The sequence below is a fragment of the Aquila chrysaetos genome, chromosome 11, assembly GCF_900496995.4.
Source record: "Aquila chrysaetos chrysaetos chromosome 11, bAquChr1.4, whole genome shotgun sequence".
NCBI classification, from domain to species: Eukaryota; Metazoa; Chordata; class Aves; order Accipitriformes; family Accipitridae; genus Aquila; species Aquila chrysaetos.
Window position 1 is genome coordinate 6,727,724 of NC_044014.1, and position 17,891 is coordinate 6,745,614.

At 37.6% G+C, this 17,891-nt stretch overlaps 1 protein-coding gene across 4 annotated transcripts in view; it reads right to left on the reverse strand.

Annotated features, from left to right (window-relative positions):
- INPP5F (inositol polyphosphate-5-phosphatase F) overlaps positions 1-17,891 on the reverse strand; it is a 47,042-nt gene that overhangs the window by 15,596 nt on the left and 13,555 nt on the right. For 2 of the 4 annotated variants that reach the window (XM_030030484.2, XM_030030485.2), the window contains exons 2-8: positions 15,415-15,495; positions 8,213-8,349; positions 6,679-6,807; positions 5,785-5,952; positions 5,415-5,471; positions 3,669-3,867; positions 1,046-1,225 (exon numbers count right to left, since the gene is read on the reverse strand). In XM_030030484.2, the coding sequence (XP_029886344.1) occupies positions 1,046-1,225; positions 3,669-3,867; positions 5,415-5,471; positions 5,785-5,952; positions 6,679-6,807; positions 8,213-8,349; positions 15,415-15,495 (951 nt within the window). Of the gene's footprint in view, positions 1-1,045; positions 1,226-3,668; positions 3,868-5,414; positions 5,472-5,784; positions 5,953-6,678; positions 6,808-8,212; positions 8,350-15,414; positions 15,496-17,891 lie in introns of those variants that run through there. The other 2 variants (XR_003925764.2, XM_030030486.2) reach the window with 2 other exon arrangements.

The following is a 17,891-nucleotide window of genomic DNA, read 5'->3' on the forward strand; positions in this document are numbered from 1 at the left end:
CTCCAGGTTATTTGGTATAAAATCACAAGAAACCCAAATCTGTTGATGCATCTTCCTTAAGTTTGCAATGATCATAACTGCTTGTCAACTTAAAATTATGTGCTTTGCCCAAGTTCCTAAGCAAGCTCAAAGGCCCATTTTACTAGGTCTTACTCAAGACACAGAAAAGCAGTCCCTTAACTTTCCAACATCACAGCCCCCTCTGAAAGGGCAGGGTTTTTTTATTTTCAGCCCTAAAAATTGTCTTCAATAGCAGAAGACCAGACCTGCTAATACTAGAGGAGAATGTGAATCCAACACACAAGTTGGACTCATAGAAGTACATAGCTATGATCTAGGATGCCAGTCAACCCAATCCAGTGGCAGTCTGATTATACAAGATCACAAGCATACTAGCTTCCTTCCAAGAAGAGTTTCTCTTTTACAATGCTAAACCTTGAGAAGATAAAGTTGACCTGAAGAAAGTTCAGGCTATGAATACGTAGTTCATACAAGCATCCGGATTTGCCAGAGTCTCATAAATAGTCTTACATGTTTTGGGTTTTGCATTATCTTTCATTGGAAAAGGAAGCAATTTAGATCTGACAAAGCCCGCTAGATAGGACTTAATTTCAGGGAAGACAAAAGCACACTATAAAACTGTTTTCCCACACTGAAATAGCAGTTCTTATTGCAGACGGAACCCCAGTGTAAGTTAAATTTGTGGACAAAGGTATTTGTAAGACATCAATGTCTAAGCAGGTTCTCAAAAGAGAAAACCAAATTGTCTCCCTTCCCAACTCAGAAAACACTGCAACAAATAAGACTAGACATAAAACGGGTACTTCATTAAATACTGAAATTCAAGGCCTGTTGGAATTTACAATGGACAAGAAGTTAGAGCTCTGCGTAGTTGCAATTAGAGTAGAAGTTAAGTGGAGTCAAGTCACTACTGTTATTCCTGGCTTCTAGAAAGTGCCACTGAAAGACTAGTAGCAAAGCAACAATCCAATGAACCTATTTCTAAGGGAACTCTCATCTTTAGGTATTCCACTCAAATACTTACTCTTGTCCAGTCGGGGCCGTGGGTTATATCTATATCCAACTTGGCTCCAGAAAACAGGCACAGAGCCTCTTGTTTGTATAAATGAAAGAGTATGATTATGAACATGAATCAGTTGCTCTGTCTCAACATAATTCGCCACATTTCCATTTTTATCAACACCTCTTCTCTTATACCGCATTCCTAGGAGGAACGAGAATGATCAATTCAGTTTTAAGTATTAGTCTTAAACATTAATAAACTTCTGTTACTGTTTTTGACACAGTAACACAGAAGAGTTCTAGCCAAAATCCATGATCAATGGTAAAGGTCACTCCTATACTACTCTAAGCCCTGAAAGTTATGTTGACTATATGGATAAAGTTTATTTACTGATACACAACGAGCAGCGGAAAGTAAGTTGACAGGGCAAGGCAGTCTACTGGCACTGTAAGTCACAGATCTTTCTAGTCCACCCTAAAGGATACATTACTTCCTGTTCTGTCAAGTTTAGCAGAAAGTTTTACTTTAGTGTTCAGTATTTTCCATGAACCTAAAGGCCAATTTTACTGACAGATGCTCCTCTTCTCACAATGAGATCCCACAAGCAGCCCGAGAAGATTCGCACGTTCCACAAAACAGAAGACTTCCCCTGCCTTGTTTTAACCCGTATAATTAATTCTGCATTTTAAGAATGGATACTGCTCTTCTGACTACAGTTTCTTTGATTAGCCATCTCTGACTGATCATTAAACAGAACAGATAAGTATTTGCATATGGAGGTTTGCCTAGCTTTTACTCAAAGGAGAATATATGACTATTTCAGAATGGATGCAGGTGGTAGCAAGGGATGGGGAAGGAATAAGTAAAAAGGGTTGGAAAAAGATTCAAGACCACGGTTTATAGCATGGAAATTCAGTTCCACAGAATTGGAACAACTCTATTCCAAGTCCTGAAGTAGCACTGGACCAAACTTTTGAACTGAACCTCAACAGCACTAGCTAAGGACTGTGGGAGAGAAGGGAAGAGGTTAGAAATAGGGAAGTGAAAGGAATGTAAAATACCTATCATAGGGACCTTTATACAGTCACAAAATATCAGACCAGTATAACAGCCTTTAATCAGACAGGGGCTTTTAGACTAAAGCATCAGACATCCGATACTTACATCCTGCCACCAGTAGTGGCTCTTACACCAAAACCCAAACTAAATCTTTGCACAGGAAACTTCAGCTCCCTTACTTTTGATATCTCAACTTTTGCAGACACTAGGCTTTTACTCTCTTAAGCTTAGGAGCAGCTGTCTTCCTTTATCTCACAATACCTCTCCTTAAGGTCTTGGGCATGTTGGTAATTCAGTGTGGTGGTGGTTTTGTTTTTTGTTTTTTTTTTAAATCACAAACAATCTGCCTGAAAGAATGAGTGTATTTAGCATAGAAGTATATTAGGCTTTCAAATCAGTGTTTCCTCTGGGGTTTGTTGGGGGGTTAGGTTTTGGGGTTTTTTTTAACTACAATATTTCAGAAATGCACTCTTTGAACTCTTGGCTAAAATTACATATTACAGAATGAATTAAACACAATCCTATAATTATTCTTCAAAACATTGCATCAATTTACTGAAACAATCTTCTTGTGTCACAGGAGAAAGTTCAACACAGTTTATGCTCTGGACTAGCAATCAGAAGAGCATAGTATCATTAATAGTAAGAGGGAATCAATAAGAAATTTGCCCTCTGCAATTCAATTTCCATATCTGCAAAACAATTTAGTATAAATAAGGCATACTGCAAACCAGATACTACCCTGAACCCTCAAGTATTTATTCTGAGTTGGTCTGACAAATAATTTTCTTGGGAACTGAATTAAATGCATTGAAGTGAGCTGCAGTACAAACGTCAGTCCCATATCAGGGTAGGCTTACCAGTTTGGGGGGTTTTTTTGTTTGTTTTAGTTTGACATGTTAAAATCCTATGTAGGAAAGGAGTTAGACATGGTGGAGAATATCTTAAAAAAATCTCATAGACTGAAAAGGCTTAGAGTTGAACAGGACCTACTAAAGTATAAAGTGATTCAATCTTTCCTTCTGTGCTCCTAAGGACAGGGAATATTTTTTGTTTACCTCGCTACTATTAGAATAAGTCAAATAAGGTGCAAGACCAAAGCATGATTCTTATTTCACACCTTGGTCCTGCATAAACGTCTCCTGGGACACAGGCATGCAGACACACCTGCCTTTTCAAGTCTCTATTCATCTGCTGTCAAAGCCCTCAAAGGAAGACTTTCAAAAATTTAACTGCAACTCAGGCCTACCAAAACATATCAGGACAGAGCTGTACACAAGGTCCTAATCAAGGTGTTCTTTGCAAAGACAGAACTTTATCTCAGAACTGCAACCTCCAAAGATGCATTCAGTGCTCAAGAGGAGACTAGAGAAGCTCACTTAGTAACCGCCCTAAGTAACAGCTGTGTAACGCTGTATGCACTACAGCCTTTTGTTTTCCTCCTATAAGTGGGAAAGGCTGTAGCACATACTTTGACAAAAGCTGACCATCTGCTGAGCAGCACAGCACTCTTTCAAGTTTTATCTTCTGCGTCCCCTTCCAGTGTTCAGGAACAATCCCAATACCTTGAACTCTGTTTGCCTACCAGCTCTGTGCCGACTCCGGCGTGAAATAAGTGCCACCAGAAATGTCGGATGAATGTCATCTACACAAGTTGATTCCTGAGGAGGAGTTTCAGGACTGCTCTTATCATCATCAGAAGATTCACTATAGTTTACTACAAGTTCTTCAATTTGCACAAATCCTTGTATGATGGGTATAATCCAGAAGTCCACTTCAGCATTCTGAAGGTTACAAAAAACATTTACATTCCTGTTGGTTCTACATTACCTAAAATGATATCTGCCATCTCATGTTTATAAACAGTTGCTTCACATGCTTTTCACGTTCTAAGAAGTCTTTGCCATATCCTTGTCTTATTTTTGTAAGAGGTACCATCATTTTTCCTACATTACTCATAGGACTTTTAAATCAAGAGGAAGAAAGAAAGCTACTTAAGATTTTTTTTTCTGTGGAGATTAAGCAAGCTGCATCAAGGCAAGGCAAAAAGCCCTCCTCTACTCCCAGCTATCTAGGGACAGAAGGAAACCCTACAATATCTAAAAGCTTCTTTTCCAGTTTCCCCAAAGGGACTTTTCAATACAATATTACATCTGATGTTTAAGCACATTAAAAGCTTATAGCAGTAACTTCCCATGTCAAAAACAAGGATAGCGAGTTCAGATGCAGCAGGAAATAAGGCAGTTTTACAGCCTCTATATGGACATATAGTATATTACATTTATGTAGGTAGATAAAAATTTAAAAGTGTAATGTAGTTAGCCTGTTTTCAGCAAAACATATTAGCATAAGCTTTATATGGGCCAACTTAGTACCCAAGCCAACTGGTTCAGTGCTCTGCACATTAGTGCTTTGTCACCCTAAAACATCAATTTCTTAAACAGAATTGAGATCCAAATTCCCTGCTAATTCAAGGTTATCCATTTATATCTTATAACGTGAAAAATACAACTAGTTAAACTCCTATGTTATACGCAACTTCTCACAGAGCATCTAGGTTTACCCTGCTCTGACTCCATAACCAATAGAGTATGTAAAATTATTAATGAAAGAGATGCAGGGCATAAGGTAAGATGTCCACTGTCATCTTTAAAAGAACCTAAGTCTTGGTCTAAACTGGCATATAGTAGTTAGTAACTCAGTCCTTTATCTACAATGTTCATTTAAAACGAAGTGAGATGATATATTGAAGAAAGAGCAGTGGTTCTATGTTTCTTTGTGTGCTCATTAGCCAGGAAAATGCTTTATCTACTCTGAACAGCTGTTCCGAATAACTTGTTCTACACTACTGTTACATTGATCAGCTACTCTGTTGAAGGAGAAAAACAGTATTCTCTACTTAGGAGGACAAAAATCTTGCCTCAAGAAAACTTTGGAATTCAGAGTTTTTTTCTGGCTCCTCCTTCTTATCAAGTTCAGCTCTGTCCAAGGATAATCCATTTCACAGATGAATACATCTTAAGTTTACCTTTGAAATCAGCACAAACATATCACATTGAGTTATTCTGCATTGCCTTATTGTAATAAAATTTCAAATTTGGTTGATGTTCATTCATTAGCAATGATCACAGGCTAACTAGAAGGCTGCCGGAAGGCTGGCTGGGGGAAGAAGGTAATGCCAGCTGCTCAGCTTCAGAAGGCACAGCCCTGATACCGACCCATCTGCCAAGCAGGTTTTTAAGTAAACTTCTACAAGGCCTTAAGTAAACATTCCAACTAAAACTAAAGAACAGTTCTCATAATACATGTTATTGTTAGAAGCAAGACTCACATCAATGCTGATGAGATCTTCAATCATATGCTTGTTCCAAAAGAATCTGTCATCAACCTGTTTATAACAAAAAGGGCAGTTTTGCATTATTTTACTTAAGGTTTGGCAATATATTTGGTAAAGACACCAGTGTTATTCACTACAACTGTACATACAAGTCTAGTGTTCATTGCTTTTGACTATAACAGCTCAGTTCAAGACATGACACTGGAGACTGTTTCATTTCCTTGCACTGAAGCTGGTTACAGGGCAAGATCTTCGGTTGCTGTAGGTTATACCCGCAGAGAATGTGACCAGTTAAGTTTGGACCACATACATTATTGAACAGCACATGTCCCAAAAGAAAAAACAAACAAACAAAACAACTTACTTTTCGCCACAGTGGTAAATTAGTTTTCTCACATGCACTCTGCCTCTGCACAGAATTTGTTAGGTCATAGGTCAGGCTGTAGTAAAAGGAGTCTGAATCCATGAACATTTTGAACAACTCCTCCAATAATCTCTTCTCCAGCTTCTCTTTCTCTTTACTTTCTTTAATCTGAACAGAAAGTAATAGCTTGCTTATGTCTTTCTTTTTGATCGAAAAAGACTCCAGCCATATTTGCTAAATGCCATTTCTAACCTTGCAGACAAACATTTTCCCACTGAGGAGCAGGATCTTAAAATTTCTAGCAGAGATAAACACATGGGACAGCATCTTCAGAAATATCATGCTATTACTTTTAGCAGTAAGAGCATTCAAAGCAGTCAGACTCTGAAACTTTTGGAGGTTACATTCAAGTAGTACTTTTCAATCTCAAGAGTTTCCATGAAATATTGCATCTACCTGTTCTAATTTTAATAAATATTATTTGGACTTTCTAATCCAAGCCATTATTGTGTTAAAAGCATTTTCATAAGATTATAGGATGTTCCCTGAGGAACTGTGCACCAAATTTTGCCTCCAATTGCATATTATAAGAGACATGCTTATGCAGAGCAATTTGTAGAAGTGTAGAATCCCACTAGAAGCTAATCCTGGTAAGAAGGCACACTATTAGTAATTCTGCCAAAATTATATAATTACAAAATGAAAAAAAAATCATAGAAGAGCCACAGTTAAATAATTGAAAATTAGATTGAACTTCAAGACAGTACTTGCACATTCTGCAGTTTTTCACTAGTTCTCTTTTTAGGTCTTAGTACTCCATTTGATAATCCACCACAACCTTTGAATTATCAACTAAACATTTTGGAAAAACAAGAAAACAGTAGAAAGCTTTACCTTCTTTTTATTTGGAGCAGACACATTTGATTTAATTTGAGTAAGAGTCTTCAACAGAAATTTTGTGTCATCTGGTGACTGTGTAATCTTCTCTGGCTTGTTTATTCCAAAATGGTGCTTTTTACAAAGCTAAATAATGATATTGAATTAAAGCAAATACTTAAATACTCTTTAAAAAGTTCAAGGAAATTTTAATTAAAGTCTACAAAAGCAAGACTGAAATGTCCACAAACCTAGGGGAGACACTCTGGAATAAATACAGGGGGAACATGCAGGTTTCCATCTATAGCAAAATTTGCCCTCTTTTATATAAAAGGCATTTCTGCTGTGATTGTGAGAATGTCTGCCTCAATTTGACATGACATGAGTATCCAGACCCACCTCAACTTCACACCCAAATTAGAGTGTAAATTAGTATTACTCACTTACATTGTTTTTCCTTTACCCATTCTCTTTTGGAAAAAAATTCTGCAACAATTAAAGAAGGGGTTTCCCTTGCAGCCAAGTTATAGAATTAAGATTCCAAACCAGGATGGAAGCAAGAGCATCCATTAAAAAAATACTCTCTCCCGATTCAGAGGGCAAAGATATGACAGCTTCTTCCCCAAAAAACACACACACGAAGCCCTATATTAGAGATATTTGGGGATAACCTCAGGAGTAAGAGTTGAAGTACTTGGGAGAAGGCACTGCAAATCTGAGTTCTTGTACAGCTTTCTAGGCACAGAGACACCTAGCTGATGCAGTATGTTTTTGCCTACATAATTAAGAACAGGAAGGTATTGCATCTAGGTTTGAAGTCACATTCTTGTATCCCAGACCCTGGGAGGTTCTAATGGCCAGACTCCAAAACAGTGCTTCTGCAGCTGTTCATGCTCCTAGAGTTCCACCAAAGCTTTGGAGATTCCATGTTACTCTTTCCCTCTTCAGGGAAGGATTCTCATGCTGTCATACAGGTACCATAGATACTATCACAAGTCATCCTGTACCCCTATCATTATCCCTCTCTGCCACACACACTCAAAAGAGAAGCCTGAAGCCAGACTTGTTCTCCCAACAGTCTACTAAACACAGTGAACATCATCTTAGAGTACTAGGATTTACTGGAAGTCTTACCATCCTAGTCATTACGAAGTAATCAGGAGAGCTTCTTTTTTAAGCAAAAAAACAAGGTTTCTATTCTAGTCTACAGCTTTGTCCCTTTAGACGATTCCAATGGATTCAGTTCTGTTCTCAAATGATCTGTTGCTCAATTACACTAATAAAATTCTGTTCCTGTGTGATATTTTCAAGGGTCTTTATGAAATTTGGCTTTAATATTATTGTAATTTCCATCCCCAGCAGAACTTGTGATATCTACTTAAAAAAATAAAAACTTTAAATCAAAAAACAGTATTTAAAAAGCACAAAATGTTCAATACATCCACATACACCAGGAAAAAGAGATAAGAGGCATATGTTTAACTATTATATTTCACATTTAAATTTCACTGAAGCACAAGCAGGAAAGTCAATTCACTGAAGATAGTCATACCTCTAATTCCAGATCCTGAGGTTCTGTTTCAGAAAGTGGAATCACTGCAATCTTTGTTATTTTGCAAACCTCATGGTCTCCTGGAAGTTTGCCAATCAATGCTTTCTGACGAATTAAAAGTAGCCACCATGGTAAATCTGGAAAAAGAGTAGTAGATGCTTTGGTTTGTCTGTCAGACATTTACTTTGATTAGTCTGCCAGAAGCTTCTCCGCAGTGTAAAACCCCTGCCAGGAACCATTTGACTAGAAGACTCCAGTGAATGATGATTTGCTATTGCTATGTTTTGTTATTATGCATTGCAAGTAAGAAAAAAAAAAAAACACCTCTAAAAAAACAATACTTATTCAGTCTCTAATATAACAAGGAGATCAACTATTTCATAGACTTACCCATTAGAGGTAAAGTTAGCACTGCATCTATAGCAATTAGGCAATCTCTAGGATGATGCCCATTCCCACCAATGTCACTAATGGCAGTACAATTTGAAAAGAATAGCTGGAGCTCAACAGACAGCAAGCTAAGATTTTCCCTTTGTACCTTCTGTTGTGTATAAAACAGCAAACAAGACAGACATGGGTAACATCTGATTACAAGATTTAGAAGTTAAGAAATCTGGTGAACAAACATGGACTGCATCATAAAGCAACTCATGTACATTTAAAGCTTCCCAACATCATTCCTGAAGTATGTGCGTCTTAGTGGTGTAGAAATTAATGAGCCAAAGATTAAGTTATTGGTAACAGGTGCATTCCATACACACATTCAGTCTACAAAATTTGCAATTATAGCTTCACCACTTTAAAGAGACAGGGAAACAGAACAAACATTCCCACTGACTACTGAATAGTGCCTGGACATTAGCGTCCTAAATTTTAATCCCTTGCTCAGATCACTAGCATGCTAGTAGTATGCTGGGCTTTTATGAGTCAAAAGTGAAAGTTCTGTTGAGAGATAGAAAAGGCACAGAAAGTCCTAGAGACACACATGTACACTCACAATTTCTCCCAACTGAGAAGCAACCAAGTTTAGCTGAATAGGTCATATACAGACATTGAAAGCCTGCTGTGGTAGACTTAAACACACTTCCACACTTGTGACAGTAGAGTGTGTCATATTTTATGCCTTTGAATACAATATACAGCCTTTGAAAAATCTATTTACAGGCTTTATAGCAAATACAAAGTCTGTTTTCCTTGCTCAGTAAATTCTAAACAGTATTTTATCCTCCAAGTGCTTAAGAAAAACCCAGGATAACAAGTTTAAAGTCACAGGACACCGAGAATTGTTCTCTTTCTCCGATTTTCCAATACACACTCAGCATAGAATTAAAGGTCTATCAAAATTCCCAATAACTGCAATTAAAAAAAAACCTTGAACACTTCAACCCAAATCTGACAATGTGTACAAGCAGCAGTTTCTTCTATCTAAAGAAACAGAATAATCATTGTAAATAGACTACTGTGCATTATGACACTCCACTCCTTATTTTACTTTTATATTACTATCTTTAGAAAAGAGATGTGCTTATGTTGGGTATTAAGAAGCCTTTAAAAGTTACAGATCCTCATAATTACAAATACACTGTGAGAACCAGAGGCTGCACCCCAAAAAGGGAGGAGGGGAAAGGGAATAAAGACATGCACCACTTATTTAATATATGTGATGTTCTAAAGCAAGTCCTGCACTAATTCCTGAACACAACATCAGAAACATAATCTCTATAGGATCACAGAGACAAGTCAGGTCGGAAGGGATCTCAGGATGTCACCCTGCTCAAGCAGGGTCAGCTCTGAGGTTGCATCAGGTTACTCAAAGCTGTGACATAAGCATCATCTCCTAAAAACTGGTCAAAGGATAACAAATAAGGGCAAGAGTGACAGCAAATGCCAGCAAGACAGTTATCCTCACTGACAGCAGGCACTGGAACAGCTTTTCTGTATAGGTACAGGCAACACGACTTGGAGAACACCTGCCTTTGCCTCCAACATTCCACCCAGCAACAATGGGGGTAAGGTGGAAATAAGAAAAGGGAAGCTGAGGAAAACAGGACAGATTCTATGCAACAGTGAGAAGACCAATAAGTAGGTAAGAAAATCCTTTTTAAAAGGCGAAATTGAAATGCTGCCCAAAACACCAGCAACAGATGAAGATGTCTACTGCTTCATCTAAAAAGGTCTACCATTTTCTATATTGCTTTCCAGTAGGCAAGAACAATACAGTCTCTGGAAGCCCAGGGCAATCCAAGCTTAACAGAAGGGTAGTACAATAGGACATCCAGGCAGATATTCCTGGTGGGCAGTGCTATAATCGCATCTATTCCCACCTACAGAAGGTTAGCCACACAACTTACTGACTGGTATGAGGAGATCACCAGTGTATGTCAACAAAACAGATACTCTTTTAAGAATGGATACCATCTAGAGCTCCAGTGAAATAATCAATATGATTCCATTAGAAAAAAGTATAATGTAAAAGCACTTCCAAGCAGATAGACCTTAGTGAAAACTGGGGAAAAAAAAATCTCTAGCTACTCTTCAGTTTACCTCATATTAACAAACCCTGGCAGCAGTAAACAAGAGCTTAATACAGCCAAGTGAGTTCTGTATCCCTTTATCATTTTTTAAAATGCACTCAAAGTCATCTTGGTGTACATTTCGAAACTCTATTTGTATTATAGCCAGAGCCACAGAACATTGAAAGAAAACAGGAATTCCCCAGCAGATCAAAAGAAAACAGTAAGGAAGTAATTATGCAGATAAAGTATGCCCTACAGTAAAAGCTTCATCAACAGCCAGAGAAGCAGCATATTATAATTGCCAGCAATATCTAAATAACTGAATCCCTAAATAGAGTATGTGCTTCTGCAGTTAAAAAAAGTAGCTCCACAGAATAGCTTTAAAAAAAAAATTAGTTATTGTCTACTCAATGTGGGAGGTACAGTGTGTACAAGAGAAGAACACTACAGCTATATGTCATTCCAGAAGACTGCATGTTTTAAATCATCTCTTAAGATCGAATGTTCACTTTTAGTGTTTTATGAACTATGGCGGAGCAGATGGCAACAACTAATTTAAAGTACTATATCTAAAGTAAGATACTACCTCCCATTCCTCACTAAAACAGGAATTTAGCTCTTTTGCTTCAACAGTGTCAGCACACCACTGCTGTTTATTTTCTCTAACACTTCCCAAACAATGTAGTATTTAGTTTCCACAAATGCTTTTGCAGTAACTTTTCTTAAACTGTGCATAACTTTACTATAAACACTGCTTTTTGCAAGTATTTTGATTTTAGCCAAGAAATTCCATGTTACCATTTCCTTATTTTTTTGTTACTTGAATAACTTAAAATTAGTTGCATGCAAAAAGAATGTTTTAGGTTGTTGATTGGATGAAGTTACAAATGGCAGCAGTTACATCTCATTGAAGATATTGCAGATGCTGAACCACTAATTGTTTCTATCAAGATTCAGAGGCATGCTAACAAAAAAAAAGCTTTCCTGTCCTGGGGATAGGAAAGGAGGAACTCCACTTCCCTTCTGTTTACCAAGTCTATGGAACTTTGCCAGCAGCATTTAATTTGGGTCTTAATTAACCAGCACTGGAAGAGGACACCAAATTGAAATGAGTACAGACATTAAACTGCATAGGAGTGTGCTTTGACCAAGAAACAGAAAAATGTGTGGTGGCAATTAAGTTAAGCAGGAGTTGCTGGAAGTGGCTAAGAAATCCAGGTTTGGTTATAGTTAGATACACAGTATTAACTGTGAGCATATTCTAGCACTACAATGTTTGATCAACTTGCTAAGTAGTCTTTGATCAAAAGTGATTCAATTTCAGGCTACCATTACCATTTTAGTGGATTAAAGTATCTACTTTTTATTTCAACAAAAAATAACACAACCTCTTCCTAGTTCTGTATTGGGATTTTGATGAAATTGAGTGGCTACACTTATATTTTGTATGTATGCACACTAACTGGACCACCAAAAAAAATTAATATTCTATAAAGGAGACACTGTTCATGCAAGAGACATGCTTGCCTCTATACAGGAAGATCATGCAGAGACAATTTTAATTGTGCATCTGTACCAAAAAAACGTGCAACATTGTTTCAAACTTATCTCCACAACATATTCTAAAATCATTTTCCTTCTATTCCCATTTTTACTCCACATTTTCTTATAAGTCATCTTGGAACAGGCCAGAAAAAGGTAAGAGACCATATCCTTGCATTCTGATATTCAGCTAAGGTTTTGTTGTTCGGGCTTCTGCCCCACCCCCCATTCCCCCAAAAGCATCTTAATGTTTAAGAAAACTCAGTATTGGGGAAGAACCAAGTGATACTTTAAGTAGACTTTCATCTCCAATGTGAGAGTACAGTTATGTCCAGATGTACAACTGGCCCTCTCATAGCAAAAATTCTTTAAAGAATTAAAAAATAAATCATGCAATATTGGCTAACTGGTTTCTATGAGACTGCTTCCCTGCCACAGAAGCTTTCCTACAAATTCTCCTGTACTAGGCCAGCAGTAGAACCAGCAAGATTAAGAATAAATTAAATCCCATCCCTAGTTACAACAATTTGGGAAGGGTATTTCAATGCTAAATTAAGGACAGCCCAAGACTGCCTACAGGGACATTTCAAGGTCATTTTAGGACTACACCAGTATTCTCATATTAAGCAAATCTTTCAAGAACTTATAAGCATCTATGCTCAAGACGTTAAAGTGCCTATAGACTTAGTTACAGCTTTAGAGTGCACTGGTAGCAACTTCAATACTTAAAAAGGTATTTAAAGTTTCCAGTATTAGCCAATATGTGCTAAGCATTTTTAAAACACACCAGTACTTCTCTCCAACAATAGCTAATAACAAGGTTCTGAGCTGGACAAGCCCATACAGGACTCTAGCTAGCCAGAGGAGCTTCAAATTAAGTTTTCTGATCTTTATAATCTGGGGGCAGGGGAGAAGAAATCAGAGCAACAAGTCTTCCTGTTCCAGATTAGCTCTGGGAGAAAAGCATTTCACCCAGCTTCTGCAGCACAGTACTCTTACTAAGTTTGGAGACAATGGTCCAGCAATGTTAAATATTTATACAACTTCTGCTGATAAAGTTTCCAGGTGACAAAGATTGATACAAGAATAAGTAATGAAGACAGGTTACTGTTACAGACTGCTAGATGATTCAGCTAGAAGATTACACAAAACTACACTTGAATATGATCAAGTGAGAGTTCATTGACAGTAATAGGTTTCCAGAGACCTACATAAGACATCTCAGTCAGCCCTCTCATTTGGGCTGCAGCCTGATGGAGGACACTCATCAGCAACTGTCAACAGATTCAAGGGAGCAGTAGCTCCCAGCAGAAAAGTAAGGATAAATAGCTGGAGATTGTATCCTTCTTCAGACACTTAAAGGTAGAAAACAAATGTCTGTTTACAGGACAGTTGCATCACTAAATATCAGAGTATCAACAGCAAGAAGGATAGTCTATGAATGGTTTGTGATGGTATCATCCGAACAAGGCAGAGAGGAAATAAAATACTTCCACTGGCCTAAGCAGCAACTGACCAGAGTGCCTGGATGAGAATCATTGATTGAGTAGCTCTATAGGGCACATGGAAAGACTCTTATAGGCTCTATAGGACACATGGAAACGTTTATTACCTGATAATCTTAATTTACTTGACAACAGCAAGCTGGCACCTGTTGAGTTGTCACATGCTGGGGAAAGTTTCAACTCAGCTTTCATAAGCAGAGGAAGTACTTCACAATAAGCACACATGCAAGGATATTCGGTTGCCATAACATTCTAGACCTTCCAGAAAATATTTGACAAGGTCTACCCCTTCAAAGGCTTTTATACTAGACTCCCTAGAGAGAGGGGGGAAGGCCTTTGTGTACCTAAGTGCTTGGTTTAAATAACAAAAAAAAAACCCACACAACACACACAAAAAACATGTTAAAAACAATCAATCATTGAGCATTTTCCCACAGCAGAAAGAGGTCATTACTGGAGTTTAGCCATCATTCAACATGAACAGCACATGCTGAACAGCACAGACAACCTGGATGAGAAGAGAAAGTGAGATGGCAGAGTCTGAACCACTTCACATCATCAGATCTGAAAAAGGATGGCTGAACAGATCTGTAGAATGAGCACAGACAAAAATATCAGGTGAAATTCAAAGAAGATGAAGCGATGCAACTGGAAAGAGGACATGACCATAAACTTCATGGAGAGACAGGCTCTGAACTATTAGTCTCAGAAGCAAGACCTAGAGGTTACAGTAGCTATGGAGCCAAGCATTTCCTAGAACTACATCTGTCATATGCTCATGCAGTGGTGTACCACTCCCCATTTTCCTTCTTCCCCTACTGCTAGTATGCCACTGCCATCTTGACTAATCTGTTTCTATTCAATGGACCACAAACATCTGATCCATTTCAGCACTTAATTCATCCTGCTATCCTGGAGCACGCTTGAAACTTTACCTGTATTGATCATATTGCCAGGCACTACTTTAAATGCAGAGTCTAAGCATTCACAAAAAGAACAGCACACAGTAAGTGAAGCAGAGCTTATGGCTAGCTTTCCTACCTGCCAGTAAAAAGATATCCAGAGCTCTACTGGCAGAAGAATCTTTCTAGACAAAGCTGGTATATATCAAAATAAATATTTATTATGGCTGTCTTACACTTAACTACAAATAAGTTTAAGTGTTCCTTTTACTTTCAAGTAGTCATCTACCCAGGTAGTAATTATTCTCCAGGTTTTCATATAGCATTGAGAATTCAAGACTTATATTTTTGTGAAAGCTGCCATCATTAGCTTTTGCACTGTATCATAGGAAAACAACAAAAAAGTTTGAAAGGATTATTCAAAAAGGTGCAACAATTTTACAGATCTCACATGGAGCCTCAGAACTTCAAACACAAATTTCTACTTTTTGTGAATGCAGTTCTCTATTTTTAGAGGACAGTGATGAACCAAAATACATACACTGGAAAGAAGGAATTTGCATCTGCAGCTATAATATAATCACTTTGACAAGTTCACATAGTTGGGGAGTACACCTCCATTACAAAAAACCACTACATAATTACATTTGAGCTACACAGTATTATTTGTAGTATCACTGACTTCAAAACAAAGTGCATTAGCAGTAAAACAAACAAAAAACCCAACAACCACATACCTGTGTGAAGCTGAACTTTACCAATGACTCCCTCTACCAGGCCCAGACAAATGGGATTCCAAGCCAAAAGAAGATCAGTGGCTGCAAAAAAGAAGAAAGCTCCTGTTTTTTTTAAAGTTAACTCAACAGGACAATTAATCCAGTGATGGTCATTCTCTCCACTTTCCCCACCTTGGAGGGTAGAAAATACACCACTATTCCTGCAATAAGAATAAGATACATATGCTGTCCAATTTTTGCTTGTTACCAGGCAGCTATGACCAAATTACTAAGTTTCCAATTTAAAGCCCTACCCCAGATATTTTAAAAAACACACATAATTGTTTTGGGCTACAGTAATTCAGTTCAATGGAAGCTTAGTCCTTCTAATGGATATTAGAATTTGTAACTTAGCTGATATTTTACATGGTACAGTGGAATTGAATACAGGTCATTGAGTTAATTACATAGCTTCAAAAACCTAGCAGATGTTAACTTTCAGCCCCAGCTCTCTCCCATACCTATCCAATTACTATTAGTTTGACATCCTCTTTCTATATACATGCACACACACACACACGCTTCCTCTTTTGTTGAAACACTCTCAACAGCTACACAGAATACTGAAGTACACAAAGTTAAGTTTCAGGTTTATAGTTCTTCTACTGTTAAGAAATTCCAGTGAACCACACAGGAAGAGAAAGCAGGAAGGCAACACTATCAACTTTCTAAGCTGTAAAGGGTACTCCTCTCAACATGTGTTCAAGCCATCACTTGATGCAAGTCAGTAAGACAGTATAAACACTAAGAGTATTCTGTGGTCACAGACACACATTGCTGATACTCAGAAAGAGTTTCTAATTTTGGTGTAGTACCTGTTCAAGAGCTCAAGACTGTGTGAATGAATAAATTTCATAAGGCAAATCTTTTAAGTGAAAACAAATCCTTAAAAGCAATTAATATCCATGTAGGAGAGAAGAAACTCACAAAGGCAAAGAAAAGAAGGTATTTCTATACCAAGAAGGACAAGAAGCTTGTTATTATCTACCAGTACTCACTTGTTCCAAGGTGGAAGAGTTTCTCCAGTCTTAACATCCAGACAAATTAAATATCTTAGCTTACACTTAGGTGTAAGGAGATGAACATTTGAAAGAACAAACTCACACAGTATCTTAAGATACATTAGGGTACAAATCATCCACCTACACACACTTTATTTATAAGACCTTAATTTATTCTTGGAAGTCAGAAATCTGCAGGTAACAACTGATACTCAGTCGATACTTTTTACATACCTGTTTTCAAACACTGTATCCTCCTTGAAACATTGTAATTAAGACTTTGCCATTCTAAGAACACACATTTAATCCTAGCTTCCAGCATAACATTTAAATGTAAACCAGACTCAGCTAACTTCATCATTAAATACAAGAATTTACATGAGATACAATAGAAATGGTTTAAGTCAGGATAGATCTAAGTTGAACTCATTTAAAGGGGATATATCACATGTGCTTGTATGCAGACAAGCAAGAACTAAGAGCAAATGGCAGCAGAACTTAAAGCTATGTTTGCAGAAGGCAGTACAGGGCTACAATTAATGTGTGTAACCAGGCTGTACCATTTAATGGACTGTATCTGCAGAGAAACTCCTGGTTCTTTGTGTTTCACTGTAAGAGTGCTACAGAAAGTTACTTGGTCTGTACAGAACCTAGTATGAATCATGCCATAATTAAATGAAGTTCTTAAGGAGACTAATACAGATAGACAAGCACCAGGAAATAAGCAACAGTGGCTATGAGTGTGAACAGTTTGATTTACCCTCAAACCTTGCTGAAGTACCTAAACTCATCTTGTATCTGTATGCCAAAGACTTGTGCTGATACAAAACAAGCTCTAGGACAGTCTGAGCTCAGAGTTTCGGTCCAAACAACATGCAGAAGCATCTGTATGCTGAGTGGAAGTGGAAAATCTGCACTATCAAACTTACAGGAAAGAGGAACACAGGCAGGTTTCCTCACTCCCAAGTCTTCCACCTTCTTTCCCAGTTCACCCACACAATCCCCAGAGTCTTGTCTTCACCTCTGAATTTTCCAGAGCTGTATTGTCTCAGACTTCATCTACTTTTTTGCTTCTTTGCAGCTGACTTCTGCATTCATATTCCACTGTGAGAGCTAGAAACCAGCTAGATACATCAAGCAGCCAAAAAAAGCTAGGCACAGGAAGAATTTAAAGAACCAAACCACTGAAGGCTTACCATAGCTACTACAAACCTAGTAATCTAGAATACCATCTAAGTCTTTTTAAACTACTGATTTCCTGCTATGACAACAGATATTACTAAGAAAGCTCTGGATAGTAAGTGATATGTTCTTCTAGCAGCTTACAATAGATTAAAAAATGAGAAAACAAGGTTTTGTTTTAATTAGATATAAAGAAACAATAGTTTAGACTTGCCTGCAAGAGGACATAAGGAAACTGGAATCAGTAACTGTAGG